Source organism: Elgaria multicarinata, chromosome 3 (genome assembly GCF_023053635.1).
Source record: "Elgaria multicarinata webbii isolate HBS135686 ecotype San Diego chromosome 3, rElgMul1.1.pri, whole genome shotgun sequence".
NCBI classification, from domain to species: Eukaryota; Metazoa; Chordata; class Lepidosauria; order Squamata; family Anguidae; genus Elgaria; species Elgaria multicarinata.
In genome coordinates this window covers 24,865,366-24,885,402 of record NC_086173.1, presented here as the reverse complement: position 1 = coordinate 24,885,402, position 20,037 = coordinate 24,865,366, and the positions used below count along the sequence as shown (strand labels likewise).

At 48.8% G+C, this 20,037-nt stretch overlaps 1 protein-coding gene across 1 annotated transcript; it reads right to left on the bottom strand.

The window, feature by feature from the left end:
* Positions 1-1,754: 1,754 nt before the first annotated feature.
* NPFF (neuropeptide FF-amide peptide precursor) lies at positions 1,755-5,702 on the bottom strand. The gene is made up of 3 exons (XM_063123118.1): positions 5,531-5,702; positions 3,812-3,942; positions 1,755-1,979 (listed from the first exon to the last, which is right to left on the bottom strand). The coding sequence occupies exons 1-3, from the start codon at positions 5,675-5,677 to the stop codon at positions 1,856-1,858; spliced, it is 402 nt and encodes a 133-aa protein (XP_062979188.1). The 5' UTR covers positions 5,678-5,702; the 3' UTR covers positions 1,755-1,855.
* Between the last annotated feature and the right edge of the window lie 14,335 nt (positions 5,703-20,037).

Sequence of the window (20,037 nt, the reverse complement as noted above, 5' to 3'; positions counted from 1 at the left end):
GAAATGACTCTGGGCACAAAGGAAAGCACGTCACTGTCATGTCTGGCTTCTGACCTTCCAGAGGCATTTGGTTGAGCTATCAATGGCTACTAGCCCTGATGATTGTGTACTATCTCCAGTATTCAAGGCAATAAGCCTGTGTGCACCATTCAATTGGTTTCTTAACGGATTCCCCTTTGTCCAGAAAAATCCCTATTTTTTCATCTCACTAGGGATGGCCACCCACCCCAACGCCACCATGTGGGAGCACTCAAACATACCATTTGCAAGGGCCCAATCTTGGAAATTATTTGGCACGTGTTTCTTCTCCATAAATTAGCCCTAAAAATAATCATGTTGGAACAGACCTCTGTTTCTCCTACTACCTCATTCCATCTTCTGACAGTGACCAATTAGATCATACGGGGATATTTACAAATGGCACGATGGCAATATTTCTCACATTGTTTAGTCCCCTGGAGCCTTGCATATGGTTTCTGAACATGAATGGCTGCTCTTCTGGCTATCTAACCCTTTGGGGGGCCTGGGGGGGGGAGCATTTATGCCAGTCACCGTCACCAACAACAACCTCTGTGCTCTGTGGGTGAAATTCTCCATTTTGTTGTAAAGAATCATCATTCCTAATTCACTCTGTGTGCAGAATGTGCACATGTACATGCCCAACTTGTTGGTCACAAGTCTCGTGTGGCCAACAAACAAAACTCAGGGAGGCATTACACAGAAGGAGGGAGTAGGGATCCGTACAGGGGGGCAGGCTGCATTCTCAGTGGGTGGGCCCACCAGCGACAGGAGCAGATGTACATGATGTAGTCATCAGTGTGCTGCTTACTTTTCCCCATAGAAGTGAATACAAGCACTGTTGTGCTAAGAGCAAACTGTGCCCAACACCCGTGGCCTAGCCGGCACTGAGAGCAATCCTGGAGGGCCTCTTTCCACACGCTACTCTGGCCTGTAGCCAGTGATCCCGTGGGCAGCTGGTTTGGCCCCTGGGTGAACAGAGTGCTGGACTAGCTGGACCCTTGGTCTGATCCAGCAGGGCTCTTCTCATGCTCTTATCTGACAAACCACTGCCCTACCGTATTCCCAAGGACCCCTCCACTCCAAGAAATGTGCCCCTCCATGCTTCTTATTCCCAAGCACTCCAGATTGCTCTTGGGGCATGCCTGCGCATAAACCAGGGCTGCAGGGGGATGGGGGGACAGACGGATGGATGGACATTTTCAGCCCAGGGGCCAAATTGGTTCGAGGCAAGCACATTCCGAGCTGTGTGCCAGCAGCAGCGAGGCTACACCTCAAAGTGGGTGGGGCCACCCCAGTGCTGGCGTGCCACCCCCCTCCCCCGTGTGTAACTGCCCAGATCCCATTCGCTCTCAAAACATATTCATACCCAAATACACTTTCCCCACTGCATTCAGGCTTTTAAAAAGCCTCCGGTGCCAATAGAGGAGGGGGTGTCGCAGCATTGAGAAAGGGAGCCCTTTCCTCTCCAGCAGTCCTCCCCCCAAAAAACACCCCCACCCATTCTCCAATAAGGCTTTTAAAACCCTCCATCGGCACTAATGGAGGCTTTTAAAAAGTCTGATTGCTGCCTGGGGGGCAGGGCAGGGAAATACTTCATCCCCAGAGGGAGAGATTAGACAGTCTGCATGACAGTATCTGCGGAGATGTAACAACTTCTTTTCTTTCTTTTTTTTAATTATCATGATTTGTTAACAACTAGCAAAGCACAAGCTCCAAACAGGAGAGACAGACACAGACGTAGACGCTGAAGGGGAACGAGAGGCTTTGATTTCGTTTGGCAGAATCCAGTCGGCAATAGTTCTTAGTGGGTTTCTGGGCGTCAGCGTTTCCAGCTTCATTTCTTCTTGCCAAAGCGCTGCGGAGCGGCCATGCTCAGAAACTGCGGTGCCATGGAGTCCCACGCCCGGGGGTTGATCCGGCCACTGCTGCTGGAACTGGCCCGGGCATCACGGCCGAACCTACAGAGAAGGACAGAGGCAGAGGGCAACACGTGGCAGAAAGACGTTTGGCGCTGAAAAAGGCGGCTCACAAGGAGAGTAACTGGCATAATTTGCCCCTCGCACCTGGCCAGGTGAACCAGACTGTAGCCTTGGATGTACATTAGTCTTTCAAACAAATGAAAAGGTCAAAGCACGAGCCCCATTCATTGCTACAGGGCTTCAGTAAATGGGAATTCGAGCAGGTGATAATGGAAGAAGAAATGAAAATCCAGTTGTTTATTCATTAATCCATGGATTCCTTTCAAAAAAATTTAATAGATTGCATTGGGCTAGTTGCTTTCGCACCTAACACTAAGCCAGGATTTATCATGATTGGAAAGAAGCCTGGGCAAAGTGCTGGCCTCCTTCCCTCTCCTGCACAGCTGAGAGGAGGAATAAACCAAGATTCAGCTTCACTTTGTTCAATTCCTGGCTTGCTATGTGTGAATCAGAAACCATGACTTAAAATAAACTCCAGTCAATTGCTAAGCTAAACAAGCCAACAACAACCCCTGGCTTGTTTAACAAACTAGAGTTTATTTTAAACCTAGTTTATTCTACCTCCCAGCTACATGGGGGGAAAAGCTAGCAATCTGTGTACAGTTCACAGAACGGTCACAAGGAGTGTGGAGGGAGTAAAATTGATGGATTGGAAAGCTCTGTTTAGATAGCAATGATGCCGTAGCTGTGAGTCCGTTTAAAGACTTCTAAAATAAGAGCGCTTTGTCTCATCAGCCTGAGATTTTGTTAAGATCATATATACAAGGGGGCAGCGGTGGGGTACTAGTAGAATGCCTACAAATGCCATTTGGATGAAAAAATACAGAGGTTGCAGTCAGCAAAGAGGGGGTGTGGCTCAGTGGCAGAGCAGCTGTTTGGCATGCAGAAGGTTCCAGGTTCGATCTCTGGGCTCTCCAGGTGGGGCTGGAAAAATGACTGCCTGAAAGCCTGGGGGGAGTCTACACAATGTTCCGAAGGCGCCCCGAAGCCACTTGAGGGCGCCCCGAAAACACTTGTGTAGTACATACCTTAATCGTCCCCAGAAGAGGCGGAGGAGGAGGCGTCCTTCGGCATGGCAGACTGCGGGCAGTCTGCTCCAGGCTCCGTTTCCCTTTAGCCAGCAGGCCCTGCGAGAGCTCCCAGCAGCGGGGCTGGGTCGTGGGAGGGAAGAGAGCGGACGGGCGAGGAAAGGGGAGGGCGCCTCCCACGCCCCCGGGACCGCGCAGGGGCCTCCGCCACTGCCGCCGCCCCTTTCCTCCACCGTGCCTGGGTCCCGCTCCAGCTGAGAGCCCCCTCCCTCCTGCTACCAACTGTCACTGCAGAGGACACCAGTGAGGGAGGAAGCAGCAGGCAGGCACCTCTCCACCGTGCCTGGGTCCCGCTCCAGCTGAGAGCCCCCTCCCTCCTGCTGTCAACTGTCACTGCTGAACTTTGCAACTAAGATTGTAGTGCCTGAATTTGCTTTCCTTTCCCCCCTCTTCCTCCTCCTCCCTCCCAATCCCCTTTCCTTTTGTGTCATGTCTTTTAGATTGTAAGCCTGTGGGCAGGGACTGTCAAGAAATACTTTTGTAAGCCGCCATGAGAGCCTTTTTTGGCCGAATGGCGGCATAAAAATGCTTAAATAAATAAATAAATAAATAAATAAAACTTTGGAACGCACGCAGTTCCAACAACTGGAAAGTCAAGCAAATGAAAATTTGAAGACGAATGGAAAGGTGAAATGAACCAATTCCCCCTTGTCTGCTCCTGCTGTAGCCTGAGCACCTCGTTCAGCCTGGCCTCATCGATCCATACATCATAGCTCACCCTACCTTTGGGGCTGGAACAGAAAGGAAGGGCTGCGGCCGGGTCTCTGCACAGCATGGAGGAAGGAGCGGAGAAGGATGCCCAGCGGATGCTCCTCAGGGGGGCTCTGGGCAGCCCGTTCCTCGTTTTCTTGCTGCTGTGGGAATCAAGATAAAGCCAGGCACTCATCAGGACAAGGCCGTGGGACAGGGAGAGATAAGAAGAAGCCTAAGAAACTTGCTTAGAAAATAAAAGGAAAGAAAACTGAGATTCTTAGGCGGCTGCGTACAGGTACACGTATGTGTCGCATTGTCACAGAATACACACGACCCTGTATAAAACCTGTGAGCCCTGGCTAACCGTCAGCACGATTCAAAGCACTTTGCAGATGTTCATGGGAACCTTTTACAACAACGCTGTATGGTAGGCCTGCGTTATTACCCCCCCTAATTGCAGGTGGAGGCTGAGAGAAAAATGGCTTGCCTAAGGCCACCTACTGGGTGGAGCCTCATAGAGATTAGACTGATGCCACCCCCATGTCATCCTGTCTACTTTCGGGAGATTTCCCAGATCCTAGCAAATGTCTAGGAGAGAAAAATGAGGAAAGGCGTTTGGTTATGGATTTTCCTGGAACTTCCCAAGCTTTTCAGGTGTACCATCTAGCCAGACTTTTTACCTCACTGCTCTCAGCTAGAAATTGCCCATCACCATGAGTCAGTGTAGCATAACAGTGCGAATGTCAGGCTAGGATCATGTTAAATAGTGAAACAAAAAGTCTTGCTGCACCATTCAGACATGAATTCCTGCCTTCATCTATGCCCCCCCCTCCCCATCCCACCATAGCTCCGTGGTAGAGCAGCTGCTTTGCATGCCAGAGAAGGTCCCAGGTTCAATCTCCGGCATCTCCAGGTAGGGCTGGAAAAACTCTTGCCTGAAGTCCTGGAAAGCCATTGCTGGCTGCCAGTCAGTGTTGACAATACTGGGCTTAATGGACCAAGGCTCTGGGTCAGTCTAAGGCAGCTTCCTATGCCATGATCTGGCAGGCCAGGGTTCAACTCCCCACTCTGCTCATGGTATGACTTTGAGCCTCTCTCTCTCTCTCTCTCTCTCTCTCTCAATCTCTCTCTCTCAATCTCAATCTCAATCTCAATCTCAATCTCTCTCTCTCCCTATTATACCTCACAGAGTTGCAGTAAGGATAAAATGTGTGGGTGAGGACAATCACATATGCTATCTGAGCTTTTTGAAGGCTGGGTGGAATAAAAATGTAACAAACGGAATCAAAACCCAGTGCTGCTGCCAGATCTTTATTAGGCCAAACGAAAGATCACCCCAAATTGCGTAAGCTTTTGAGATTCTTGGATCTCTTCTTCAGGCAAGACATTTATAAACATTTTGCCTGAAGAAGGGATCTGATAACTTATACAATTTTGCATGATCTTTTGGCTGACCCAATCAAGGTCTTAGAGCAGCATGGATTTGGGGAAATTTCTTATGGTCGAGTTGGCTACCTCGGCTGCTGCTTCGTGTGTGTGTGTGTGTGTGTGTGTGTGAGAGAGAGAGAGAGAGAGAGAGAGAGAGAGAGAGAGAGAATCAAAAGACCTGCTATTTTGTACTTTGTGGCGAGGTCAAACCATGAGCCTCAAGTAACGGCAGGACACAGACAAATCAAACAACCAAATAAGAATACCTCACATTCCCCCCCCCCTCCCGGTTGCAGCCTCGGAGGTCCCAAGACCACTTACCATCCAGTCGAAGAGTCTCTCTGGGTACGGATTGGGCTCTTCAGCTAAGAGCTCCTTGTTGCTGAGTCCCTCTTCCTCCAGGCCTTGGCCTGACCTCAGGCATCCTGAGAGCAAGGCCAGCACCAGCAAGATGTGGGCGGCTTCCATGTCTGAGGCCTGGCCTGCTGTGCTCTGCGCTCCACTCCGCCGTCCCGCGTCCCTTCTCCTGGCAGTGCCTTTATATCTCCACACCGGAGCTGGGGGGACATGGGGCGGGATTGATGGCGGAGGAGGCAGTGATTTGTAAGGCAGCGCGTACGGCGAGGGCCCCTGCGGCCCCCGCCAGTGATGAGCAGAGAGGGACCGCCACGGCCCCCGACAGAAATGTCGTTGTCGTCGTCAGGGCCTGAGAGCATCTTATTGCGAGGATAAATCCACCAAAATGGTTCTTTAAGCCCTGTTGGGACCCGGCGGCTAATTGCTTGTTTATCACGGTTTGCGAGCCCACCGGGAAAATTGAGCCCAGGCCTTTCGGACGCTGACCCCCGGCCTCTCCCGCCGCGGTCTTAACTCGAACCAGATTGATGGGTCTCGGAAGCCCTGATGGTGCCAGGGATCATGGATTTGTCACGCTGCTCCCGGAGCGCCTTTCCAAGGCGCCCCCCCCCCGATCCCTGAGGCATTCACGTCGACAAAGCTGCACCGCTTACAGCTTAATGAAAACAATTTACAAAGAAGCGGAGCGGTGACGGGACAGGGGAGGGAAGCTGTCGCTGCGTGGGGAGCTTGGCAGGCTGAAATGATGTAATCCCAGGCACCTGGAGGTGGGGTGTGAGAGGGGACTCCATTTTAGGGTGGGGGAAGCTCAGGGCAATCGGAATGGCCTTGCCCCATTTGCAATTGAGAGGGCTGCCCATCCTTAAAAAAAGACAACGCCAAAAGGCCTGAGCTCTTTATAGCAGCACAACAGACACAGACAGAAATCCAAGGGGCTGGCAGCAGGAATAGCTTTGCCTGTTGGATAACTGCCCATCACAGAGCAGTTGAGAGGCACAGCATCTGTTTTTAATAACAGTGGGCAACCATACAGTATTGGGGGAGGCAAGGCTTAAGGCAGGGAAAACCGCTGGCCAAATGCGTCTTCCCCCAATTTAATGCCTTTGTGGAAATTGTGGCCTAATCAAATGAGTGGGAGAACGTGAGTCGTATCACCAGTTTGTAATGTTCCAGACGTAACACCCAGAATTTGCTTTTTGGTGCAGATTTTGAGCATCTCAGCTTTAATTTAGGAATCTCTCCGGCTCTAGGGCAGGATCTACACTAGGGTGACCATATGAAAAGGAGGACAGGGCTCCTGTATCTTTAACAGTTGCATTGAAAAGGGAATTTCAGCAGGTGTCATTTGTATATATGGGGAACCTGGTAAAATTTCCTCTTCATCACAACAGTTAAAGCTGCAGGTGCCCTGCCCTCTTTTAAATCTGGTCACTCTAGTATAGCTCCTGCACCTTTAACTCTTGTGATGAAGAGGGAATTTCACCAGGTTCCCCATATATACAAATGACACCTGCTGAAATTCCCTTTTCTATGCAACTGTTAAAGATACAGAAGCCCTGCCCTCCTTTTCATAGGGTCACCCTAATCTACACTCTCGTCTTATAACTGTTTAAAACGGTATTGACAAACATTGGGGCCCAAGACACATTCCGTATACTGTTTTCAAACCCTTTTCAAAGTGTTATACCCGGCTTGCTGTAGATCTGGCTAGGTCTCGGCCTAACAGCAAAAGCCAGAGCTGGCAACACACAGAAAGCTGACGAGGCTTTGCCAGGTCATGATAACGTTGTCCTAATATAGCATTTTAGCGAACCCTGTAAATTTATCATTTTTCTCTGCTGGGGTGTAGGGTTATTGTGTTGATGGTGGTGGGGTTGACAACACCGAGTGTTCATTACCACTCTTGGTGACTTTTTAAGCAGCACAACAGCTGTGATGAAGAAACTAGAGAAAGGAGCTTGTTGGGGAACGAGGGAGGCACGCAGTGCAGTGCAAACAATCCTAGCAACAGAGGAGCTCACACGGAAAAGGGGTCAGTGCGAATTCACCCAAGGTGTTAAAACTCATTCCGCTGCCTGGGCTGAGTGCGAGAAGCAGGTTGGCTGAACTAGAGCCAATAGCATCCCTAAAGCAACTGTACCTTCGATTGTAAGACGCCATCGATTGTAAGATGCACACTAATTTCAGTACCACCAACAGAAAAAAAAACCCTAAGACACACCCGCGATTCTAAGACGCACCCTGGTTTTAGAGATGTTTATATGGGGAAAAAAGTGGGTCTTAGAATCGAAGAAATAGGGAAATTGCGCCACCTGCTGACCGTAGGGGAATAGCCACACGATAGACTAGTGCTCTTCCTTTTACTCGAATACTTTGTTCAAAAAGCCGGTGAGTGGCACAATTGCTTCCTGCCAAGCGTTTAAGAAAAAAAGAAGAACCCCGAGGCAAGTAGAGAAAGCAAGATATCAGCAGGACTGCGTATTAATCCCCTTGTGTTCATTTCCTGGAGGCCCAGAAGGAACCATCTGATCAGCACCTGATTGATGCCCCCAATAAGAGCCAACGCCTTTCGGGCACTGGAGCCGGGGACAGGCTTGTATCCATCAGCGCATCAGCGCCTGGCAACAGGACCCATTCGTCAGCAACACGTCTCCTGGTGGGGAAGATGAGCAACTTGCATTGGGGTGAAAAAGAGGCTACGTAGCAAGCCAAGCCCTAATCCTGACAGAAGGAGAGGCCAGAATCCTTCACATTAGTGTGCATTAGCTCAAATCCTCCCCCCGCCCCATGTGAAAAACTGCTCTGCAAGCCTGCAGAATCCACATGACTTGGAAATCCACATGTCAGATTCATAGAAATCTGAACTCATTTGAATACGTTACAGATTTCTTCGATATCCCCTTGCAATGGGACAGCGTCCTCCACCATTCCTGAGGGTAGCAGGCTAGCTTATGGGGGAGATGCACAGGGCAGGCTACCCGGCACGCAGAGCTCTGTGCCCCAGTGGCTGTCTGCTGCTTCCCATTGTCCAGCATGTGCTGCCTGAGGACACCACCTCACTCTGAGCATCATCAGATGGGGGGGGGGGGGAATCACGTTTCTTTACTGTAGCTCCCCCCCCCCGCTTCTGTCCCATGATACTTCCTCTTTCTTTACACAAGAAAAGAAAGAGGAATTAAACAATGACCATGTGGCCCCTGCAGTGCCCGTTTTTGTCATGCTTTTCCTGTACACAGCAGGAAATTGCGGAACATTTTGTTTTTTTTAAAAAAAATGGGTTTACTGAGGTCTATTTTGTGACGGGAAAAAGGCCAGAAGGAGCGGGAGACATGCAGAAGGTGGACGTTGTCATCAAAAGGACCCGCAAACACCCTTAAGTAGGCAATAATGAGCATGTGATAAAATGCTCATCTGAGGATGCTCTCTGCCTAATGGGAGCCCCAGCGCTGAGTGAAGAAAGGGCCAGGAAGCAACTGGTGTAGAGTTGAGGAAGAAGGGGGCTTGCCTGCGGCCACCTGCATAACAAGAAAACTGAGCAATTGGGATAGATGTAAGAGGACTGATGGGTGAGAAATGAAGGCCAGGGACTCATTACTCCAAAATGCACACTGCTGCAAGAATCAAAGAATGAGATTTATCAGTTCATCCTCCAGAGCGGCTTTTCCCAACTAGGTGCCTGCCAGATGTATTGGATTGCAATTCCCACCATCCCCAGCCAGCATGAGGGGAATTGCAGTCCAACACATCTAGCAGGCACCCAGTTGGGAAAGGCTGCTGCAGAGCTTTTGAGACCAGTGCACGTGCACTGGGACTCTGGACAAAAGTGGCACTCCAATGCAGGCAATAGGGATATGTTAGGCTTTTCACTTTTTTGAATTACACGCCATTCCGGTGCACACTGGGGGGCAAAGTAACGTTACTGGGCCGCGGTGTGTGTACTTTGCAACTGATTGGTCCCCGCGCTCGGTAAAATGGAGAAGGACTGGCTGCCTGTTTTAGAAGGAATCTTTCTATTGGAACCGTTTTCGTTGCTCTGAATACCGGTGGAGCAATGCTGCCATCCTGTGGCTGACGGCGCAAAACGCAGGTTAAGGCAGGTGACTGAAAAGATTCCCTGCCTGACAGATCTTGAAGAGCCACACCGCCAGGCAGAGTCATCCATCCTGAGCTAGGTGAGGAAATCATCTCACCTGCTATAAGGCAGCTTCTTCTGTTCCTACCTGGCTGGACCAGATCAGGAGGCCATTTTGTTCCGCAACACCAGCCAGCCTGATGCTCGGAGAAGCTTAGAGACAGCCATGACGGCCAACTTCCTTCCTGGCTGTCAGCCTCCGAGGTCTGTCAGTGTTACTTCTGAACGTGGCCACGGACAGACATCTCCTTCAGGAGTTCTAATCCATCAGTTCTCAGACTCGGTTTTTTGCAGACCACTTGAAAATCGTTGTGGGGTCTTGGCGGGCTAAACTAGTCCGTGTTATTCTGCAAATCAAAGCACATACGTGACCCAAATATTTTTAATAACATTTCCCCCTTTAGCATTTGCATTAAAACCAGCCCCCCCCCCCACAAGCCAGCCTGCAGAGAAGGTTCGCTTTAACGCAGGGGTCTTCAACATGGCAAGCCTTCTGCATGGACCTCCAGTGGCGTCCACAAAGGTCTCCAGTCCCCGACTCCAACAATTCCGCTTCCAACCCAATAATTTGAAAATGTTAGGGTAGATGTCCTCTCCCTGCCTAGCCTTCCTCTTTCTCTCCTCTCTACTCCTTTGCCTGCCTGTTTTCCTGTCCCTCCCAGCCTCTAGCCTTGCTATTTCTCTCCCCACCCCCTCTTGAGCTCACTTTTCACTAGCCAGGTCACCATGGCAGCCATTATGTGACTTCACAGGAGCCATTTTGTGGTGGTGCCCACAGCAATCTTGCAAATTGCCAAATGTGCTCACGGATCCAGAAAGGTTGGGGACCCCCCTTTTTTTTAATGGATACATTTTAAAGGGAGAAATAGTAGAGAGTGTGAGGAAGGGGTTAAATCATACTAGGAATGGCTGTTTTAAAATGTTAAAATGTTTTATTGTTATGGTTTTTAGGAGCGGAACAGATAAGCGCCAGCTGCATGGGGGCGTTCTGGTACATCCTGGAACCGCTTGGGGCAAGGCCAACAGGCCTTGAGCGAAAATTAACATCTCAGGGGAAGGTGTGAAAGATCTTCGAAGGAAGGGGGGAAGGAGCAGGGAAAAAGTATCTATAAAGAGTATGCTTTTGAAAAGGGCTTTTGTCCTGAGCTGGATGACCGCATGGCTGGGTGAAGTATAGTTTGCAACTTAGTTATTTAGTTTGCTTGGACTGGGTTCTTATTTGTATCTGCATGTTTTATCAGTTGAATGCTAATCCTGTATTTCCTACCCCTATCCTGAATAAATTTGGGCTTAACCCTCCAAACTGGGAGCTGTGTGCGTTTGTTCTGGGGATCTGTGCAAAATCCAGTGGAAAAGCCAGCTTTGCTGGGCGTGCTTCCTTTACACAGAGCACCATTGCCATATTATGAAAATCATAGGCCCTAGGCTTCATTAGCCAGCCAGCCTTGGTCAAAGCCTTGATCTCTCAACAGAAAAACATAGTGTTAAGTGCAGGACCAATCATAGATATTCTTGACTGTTCCACAACCTTCCTGCAGATCACTTGAATGTAAGCTGCAGGAGCCCTGCCCTCTTGACCAGATAAAAAAGAGGGTAGGGCTCCTGCAGCTTTAAATGTTGTGTTGAAGAGGGAATTTCATCAGGTGCTGCATGCATACAAATGGCACCTGCTGAAATTCCCTTTTCTATACAGCTGTTAAAGATACAGGAGCCCTGTCCTCCTTTCCATATGGTCGCCCTACTTGAATGGAGCTTGTGGATACAGTTTGGTAACCTTTCCCAGGCTAATCTCATCCCAGCCTTCCCCCGACAACACCCAGGACCTGATTTTCTCAGGGTACATCACCTCTTATATGAGGCTCTCTCCATTCCCCACCCCCCACCCCCAGTGAGCACTTCAGATCTCCTGATGAGGTCCGTCCTGATCCACATTCCATCCTAGAGGGAAGAGGGGCTAGGGTAGCCACACAGAGGGCTATCTGAGGACTGACCTCTGTTTTAAAGGCATCCTTTTTAACCTGTCTTGTCCAAGTCCGGTGTAAAAGTAAAAAAACACACCAGAAAGAAGAGCTGATCTTTGAAGTTGTCCGTCAGAAGCCCCTGGATGGTGGACTGGGCAAGACACATCGGCCACCTGCTTATGTTTTTCCATGCTATTGTGAGATTATAATGATAATTATTTCTAAATTTGCATTTATACATTTAAATTACCATATGCATATTTTATGTAAATTGGTGTCCTCTTGTATCCTTCTTTTTGCCAATCCACAAGAGGCCATCCAAGGCTGGAAAAGACTTTCAATTAAGGGCAGGGCCTTCTCAGGGGCAGGCCCAGGGCTCGGGAATTCGCTGCCAAGAGAAGCAGGCAGAGCTGCCTCCTTCCACTTTTCAACTGTTTTGGCCGGCGTCCTTATTTTGCTTTCAACTTGTTTTTTGGGGTATGGCTCTTAAAGTGTTTTTGCACTCAGCTATGATTTGTGTGTGCATGCGTGTGCATCTGTCTGTTTGTGTGTACACAAACATAAAAAAGAAATATATATATAAATGTATAAAGTTATTATAAACCAGCCTTCAGCTCTTTCTCCTGTTCCACTCTTTGCCTTAAGGGCAGCTTCACTTTAGCATCTCCCACAAGGGGTGTGTGTGTGTGTGTGTGTGTGTGTGTGTGTGTGTGTATGAGAGAGAGAGAGAGAGAGAGAGAGAGAGAGAGAGAGAGAGAGAGAGTCTACCCATGGGTTATGGCAGAGATCACCTGCAGACAAGGAAACCATGGCCAATTCATCGTAGCTTTCCAGCTTCTGGCTTGGAGGCAGCTGCCTAGTAAGCTGCAGCAGAAGTGTGGCAGCTGCATGCCTGAAATGACGCTGACACCGATTTACTTTCAGGCCATCACGTGTCTCTGAAGTGCACACCAGCAGAAACACCTGGGTAACTAGATTGGCTTCTGGGGTAGGAGCAGGGACCCCTCTTCATCTGGAGAGCCACACTCGCTCATCGATAACATACCAAGGAACAGGGCAAAAGCAACGTTCCCTATTGCCCCTTCTTTCTGCCACCCCATCTCCCCCTCCCTGCCTCTCTCTCACACACACCTGGTAACCATTTACATGAATGGAACCTTTCCCCCGCCCCTAATGTGAATTGCTGTGGTGGCCTTGGCAGGGAGATCATGGGCCAGCTCTGAAGGCTCTACAGGCCACATCCAGCCCAGGGCCCTGAGGTTCCCCACCCCTGCTCTACGGCACGCAGAAACCCATACAGGCTTCACTGGGGCAAGCTCCTTGGAAGCAGCCCAGAAAGGTGCCGCATTGCTTTCCACCTGCCCAATGGGCTCTGTGGAGGTCTTTGGGGAGCTGCTCCCATCAAAGACATTAGAGGCCACATGTTGACATAGCCCTAAGGAAGCACCCCTTCATCCCATGAGGAACAGCAGGCTCCTGCAGCAGTCGCGCCGGGGTTGCGGCCCTGAGGTGTGAAGGAGGCCGTAAGGGTGCGTTTAGGAGCCCTTCCCATGTTATTTAGGCATATCTGTGACCGTCAATAATGAGGAAGCAAGAGAGCCATTTTAAATGTTCCAGCCCAGCCTTCCCCAAATTGGCACCCTCCAGATGCTCTGGGCTATGATTCCCATCACCCCATTTGCCTGTCCACTGGCTGGGGATGATGGGAGCCCTATTTGAATGCATTTGGAGGGCACCAGGTTGGGGAAGGCAGGTCCACTATTTACTTTTCAGACTTGGGAAAATGTAAAAATAATAATGAAATCCACCCGTCATGTGAGGAAACAGCCTTGGCCAAGGTCTAGGCACCAAGCCCTCTGCCTTCTGTCTCTGTGGTAAGCAATAGTCTCACCATCCAGTTGTTGTTTTTGCTAGCTTTGTGATGCTAAGGGGCAGAACATGCAACTTCTCCAGTACCTTCCCCACCTAGCTTCCAATATATAGACCACCCTTCGCTGCAGGGGAACTGCTCACATTGTTCAGTGAAACATTTCATATAAAATCAAGCCTATTCTCTCTCCCCCGCCACACACTTCAGTTGCCTTGTGTCTTTTTAAGAAGTGACCAAATGGGTTGGCTGGTGAAGGTGGCTCAGCCAGTTCTCCATTCCAGGATCCCTTCTACATTTGTTCCCCCCGCCAACAAACCCCTATGCATTTGCCACGGAACCCTTATGAAAGGCAGAGGATTCCAGGGAGTGCTTTTAGAACACACACTTTGTCTGTGCATGGGTCCGCCCTTGCCGCCCCCAGTATGAATGTGCCACGTTCCAGCATTCGTGGCACCTGTGCATTGAAGGAGAAGATCAGCAGCAGTGGGTGGACAAGGTTTCTGTGAGGGAAAAGCACTTGCCATTCCCGATCTTCTCATTACGAAACGCTTAATAAACCTCAGAGGAAGCCCAAGTGTCCCCAAAGCTTACTTGCATAGATACATGCTTGGTAGCAGACGGAAGATGTCCTGTTCAGAGATCCATGCTGATGTTTTATTTTAGTTATTAACAGCCTGGTTTGAGGGTTATCAGTTCATTTGGCCTTGGGCAATTTGTTATCCTAGTGGGGGAAAGGGCAGACCGAGTGATCTCCTTCAATTTACTTTACCAAGAGGATCTGCACTTTTTATATTTGTATTTATGTATTCACAATATTTGTACGCTGCACCACATCCAAGATTTCAGAGCGGTGAACACAATAATAATAATAATAATAATAATAATAATAATAATAATAATAATAATAATAATGTTAAAATTACTATTTTTAAAAGAAACTTGGAAATGTTTCAGCCAATAGCTATGGTCACTCCTGGGTGAAGGACTGTAGTTCAGCGGTGAGAGAGACCCCCTGCCCCACAGCAGACAATATCAGACTGGATGAATAGTCTGACCTGGTACACAGCCAGCGTGGTGAAGTGGTCAGTATTGCACTGGGAGTCGGGGGACCTGGGTTATAGTTCCCACTTGGCCATGAAGCTCACTGACTTTTGGGTCAGTCATTGGCTCTCAGCCTGACCTACCTCACTGGATTGTTGTGAGGATAAAATGGAGAGGAGGATCGTGCACGCTGCCTTGGGCTCCTTGGAGGAAAGGCTGGACATAAATGTAACCAATAAATAAATCCATAGTATAAGATAGCTGCCTATGTTATCTGTGCAATGAAAGGAGGAATAATACACAATTGAGAAAACGCATCAAGCAGGAGAGGGGAGGGTATCTCTATATTAAGAAAAACTCTGCATTCTTCTCCTGACGTCTGTCTGACTTTACAATGGGCTCTTTTAGATGCCGACCATGTAGTTTGGAATTGAAAACTTCCCTTCTCAACAATGCTCTATATGTTCAATGAAACAGTGCCATATAGTGGTGCAATGCCAGTGTTACACACGATTGTTTTAATTACTGCATTATCTCTGATCTTTTTAAAAGCGAGATTATGGGGGAAAGGCACGAGAGACGCCTGGAGGCTGATAACGTCATGTAAAGGACCCACAAATTTCTGTGAGTGGCCAATCACCAGCGTGCAATAAATCGCTCATGTAGAGAAGCTCGGAGAAAGCAGAATGTAGTAGGCGCCCTAACCTTCTGCTGTAGAGACATTCCACAAACCATACCCAGCAAAAAGAGATAGGATGCCATCAAGCTTATTCTTGTTAATATTTTAATGTTACATTTGCAGCATAAATAAAAAGGCACATTATATGTTTGGTAAGAACAGTGGCTGAAAGAACAAGTTGATAAGTGCCAGGGTTTTAATGTATTTATTCTTTTTTTTTTTAATTTTAAAAATAGCAGAATACAAAGATGAAATGCCACAGCTCACCCAGGCCCATGGTAACAAACACAGGGCCACGGGAACCACGGGACAGGCAAAATGCTAGCTTGTGAGGACCTGCTCACAGGAGCACTTAGGTGAATTATTGGTTGGCTTACCAGTTAAGAAGACACATCTCTCTCCCTTTCTCCCCCTCTCCCCTCCACTTAGCTATCAAAAGGCAGAAGAACCTAAAACAAAGTCCCTGTCGGGAGAGGGAGGAGTCTGAGACCCCTGATCTGTATACATTTCAGGAAGTGACATGTCAACAACGTCATTGCATAAGGAAAGGCAGCCATTGAGGAGAAAAGAGCTGATATATGCCTATATATTTCTATATATATTCATAGATAAGTATTTCATTTTATGAGATACTAAACCCCCTTTGTGGTTAAGCGTTCAGGGATCTCTCTCCCCCACCCTCCTCCCCTCAAATTTATTGATCGTAAAAGCTCTCCATATAATATATCTATATTTGAAACATATCCCAAAAAAACAAAAACAAAAACCAGGTGGCAACCTGTGGAAAAGGAAGGCATCACGCGGGTTCCTGCATAGCTGCAGATTTGCAACAATGGAAGGCTTTGAGAACACCGAAGGGGGCGGAGGAGAGGGTCTGCAGGAGAGAGAGATTTAGGCCATGGGGCTGGGAGGTGGAGCTACTTCAGGAAATCAGGAACGATCATACATGAGGCCTACAACCTTGGATGATTTGAGGACCACCATGGGGGCTACGAGCAAAGGGGCTGGCTCTCTTCCATAAAAAACAAGGGTGCTATGATGCTTGCCCAACATTTCTCAGATAGTGATGGGGTTTTCTCTCTCCCAGCAACATGAAGAAGGGACCCCAGACCAGACAGAGCACCTGCCTTTGGCAAAGCGGCAACAAGACACAACACCACCCCCTTTTTCTAAGGAGAGGTGGAGAAGAAAGAGGGAGAGCAGATGCGATTAGAAACATTTCAAAGATTGTCTCTGCTCTGAGGCGAGCTTATATTGGGGTCGGGAAATCAACAAACCCGCTTTTTCAGTTGTTGCAATTGGAGTTCAGCTGGCTGGACTCAAAACATGAACAATGGCTTAGCATGGGTCAAAACGGGAGAGAAGAACGAACTGGCCTCCTTCAGGGAGCCTCTTGGCCACTCTCCTGCCCTCCGTTCATTGCTAGGCCACCCCAAAATCTCAGGAGTGGGTTTCCTCCCAATATTGTCGTAGAAGGACTCCTTCCCCAAGAGAATCCAGCCCGGTTACATAACCGGCACCGCTCAACATGCAGACTTCGTGTGTACTTCAAGTATCGCCAAGTTTCCTGAGCCATCTATTTGCACTGTGGTTCTCCCTACCAATGTGTGTGCACTTGTTCAGAAACAAAGGCGGTCCCTTCAAATAATTTGACAAGGAAGTGCCTCCGTCCTGTCGTTCTAAGTGTCTCCCTCCCTAAGGCGTCAGCTCCGACTCCTCACAGAATTTAGTAGCATGTGCCAGGCCTGCAGCAAGAGGGGAAGCAAAGAAGCGGCCCTCATTCGTGGCGGCCGCTGCAAAGCCATTGGAAGGGCCACTGGACCTCATATTGCTCAGCAAGGACAATCAGCACAGTGCATCTGGATCCCTTCCCTCAGCTCCTCCTCAGAGCTCTGGTGCAGTTTGGACTCCTCAGGGCAGCTGTGCAATTTCTCCAGCAACACTAAAGAAATTGCGACCGAGAACAGGGTGTGAAATTCGGGAAACCCTTTTTGCAACGGCACGAATCTCTCCAGCCTTACAACTCGAGGGCTCCTTCCGACGCAGCCGCTGGATACACCCCTTAGAATGGTTTCCACACACTGAGGCCCGACGGCTTTTCTTTTTCACCGGAATGCGTGCTTGCACCTTACACAAAGAGGGCCCGTGATTCCTCCTAAAATTCGTTGTCTAATCCCAGCCTCATTTCGAAAGGAAGTTGAGGTGAAACGTTCGGACAAAACCTATCTTCCTACACAGCCCTGGGAGCGATGTAAAACAGCTTCCTGGAGGGTAAAGCTTCCATTAAAGGGGTTATTGGGGATGCCCATTGCTCATTCACCTGCTGCACCCTGTCTCCACCAGAGCACAAACGGGAATGGGTGGGGGGAGTCAAGATGGATGCGATGCTTTCTGAAGCACGTAGCAAGGAGACCCACAGAATCATGGAATAGTAGAGTTGGAAGGGGCCTACAAGGCCATTGAGTCCAACCCCCTGCTCAACGCAGGAATCCACCCTAAAGCATCCCTGACAGGTGGTTGTCCAGCTGCCTCTTGAATGCCTCTAGTGTGGGAGAGCCCACAACCTCCCTAGGTAACTAGTTCCATTGTTGTACTGCTCTAACAGTCAGGAAGTTTTTCCTGATGTCCAGCTGGAATCTGGCTTCCTGTAACTTGAGCCCATTATTCCGTGTCCCAAGTGAGCATGTCATTAAATTTGAACCCTGGACATGCTTTTGCAGGTGGTTAGTCAATGATCAACATTTAGGAAAAACCAGAGGATGGCAAGTTTGCTCAGCTGGCTGTAGAATGTATTTTAAATGACGGACTCTTGGATCCAGAACAATACCAATCTGAAGCCCACTCCGCATGTTCACACTGTGACCTGGTCACTGCTTGAAATGTAAATCCTGCTGGTGTAGGTCCACAGAGCATGCTTTTCATTCAAGTGGGCTCCCCATGTACGTCTGGCATTTTTCATCCTGTCAACGTAATGCACCCCTGGGTTGGCACTGGCATGATGAACAAGCCCCAGGAAACAAGAGGAGTCCTTTTACACCGACAGCTGGCCCCGCCTCTACACAGCTGTGTTTCCCACTGCAGCTACACGGGTCGCACTTCTGAATTTGGCCAGAAGCCCAACATGGAATCGGACGAAAAGACAAGGTATGGCAGCTGTGCTCGAACAGTGGCAAGAAACCTAAACATGCGAACGATACATTCACATGCTGGTTTTGCCTGGCTTTTGCGCTGCTGCGGAGTGGAGGCCAAGAGGAACAAGGTCTTTGCTAAAGAGCTGGGAAACGTTCCTTGAGCTGGAAGATGTACATGCAACAAGGAAACAGATGTAGTCTTGCATCTCTGGGTTTAAATCCGCAGAGGTCATCTACACGTATGAAAGATCTATTGGCATGTGTTAAAGGAACAGTTTCATGAAATTAGCTGCAGGAACCCAAGACATTCTGAGTGGAAAACCCCAACCTTCAGGGGTTAACAATCTTTACATAATGAGGTGACCGAGTCCCTTAGCTAGAGCAGGCAAGTCAGCCTAGGAAGCTGGACAAGACACACCACTTTTGATGAGCACTGTATGAAGGCTGGTCCAGCAACTTCCTGAAATGCGTTGGGATTCAATAGCATATTTCAACAACCTGTTTGTAGCTGTCAGAATAATCTCCTCTCCTGTTTCTTCTGCTTTTTGGTGCTGCATCTCCCCCTTTCCCCCTTTTAGAATATGGAAAGTTGCCGTGCCTGCTTTTTGGAACAGAGCAAGAAAAACTAGCTTCTCCTCCTGGTTCGTTCTAATTCTACACCTAAAGGACCAGCAAGATGTAAGAACTGCCCTGCTGGATCAGACCAAAGGCCCTAGTCCGGCATCTCACCCACCCACCCTCACATCAGTGGCTGATCAGCATTTTACCACTTGGAAGCCCTTTAAATTAAAGGGAAATCATGTTTGCTTATCGTTGCTTTGCTTCCTGCTTCTCTTCTGCATTTGAAACGAGCTGAATTTCACAGGAGGAAAGCCACAACCACATGGTCTGTAAATTAAAACTTCCAAGCTCATATAGTTCAATGGGACAACGCCCCCCCCCCCCAAGTAGGTGTTTTGTAGCGCAACTCCGACTGCACACGGCAGGAAATCCCGATATATTTCAGAAGAATCGGGTTTTCCAAGGTTTATTTTTAAGCGGAATAACCGAGGGAAGGAGGGGGAGATGCACAGGAGGCTCACGACATCATCAAAATGGCCCGCGAACTTCCATGAGCGGCCAGTCATGAGCGTGCTATAAATCGCTCATGTAAAGACGCTCTTTGTATGTGGGGTGTCCATTCACACTGTTCTTGCTTGATGTAAAACGTTTGCTTTTTCTTTGGTTTATGCACCTCGTACTAGTGGGGAACGTGGGAGGGGAGGAGGAGTGTAAAAAAACAAAACAGAAAATGCCAAACTAGTCCAGTGGAAACCTAAAACAATGGTAGGAGCACTTCAATTAATAGTTTTAGTGGTAAAGTGCTAGACAAAAGCAATCTTCTGTCTCTAAATTTTGGGTCTGGAATTTCCCCCTTGAAGCTTCGCAAAAACAACCTGCATGCAGATTAAAAGATAAAGCTGACATTTTCCACCCCCTACCCCTTGCTGAGTTTTCAGCTTTATTAGGCCATCTGGCCTCCCACCCTGAATGCTATTAACATAATAAGGGCAGTCCTTTTCAACATGGCGCCCTCCAGATGTGTTGGACTGCAACTCCCATCGTCCCCAGCCAGCATGGCGCCAGGTTGGGGAAGGCTCTATTGGAGCCACACACA

Bases quoted from the DNA above. Each gene is read 5' to 3' on its own strand.
- NPFF (XM_063123118.1), bottom strand. From the start codon at position 5,677: ATGGAAGCCGCCCACATCTTGCTGGTGCTGGCCTTGCTCTCAGGATGC. The intron at 3,943-5,530 runs GTAAGTGGTCTT...TGATTCCCACAG, and splicing joins AGAGACTCTTCGACTGGATG to CAGCAAGAAAACGAGGAACG. The intron at 1,980-3,811 runs GTAGGGTGAGCT...CCTTCTCTGTAG, and splicing joins TTTCTGTTCCAGCCCCAAAG to GTTCGGCCGTGATGCCCGGG.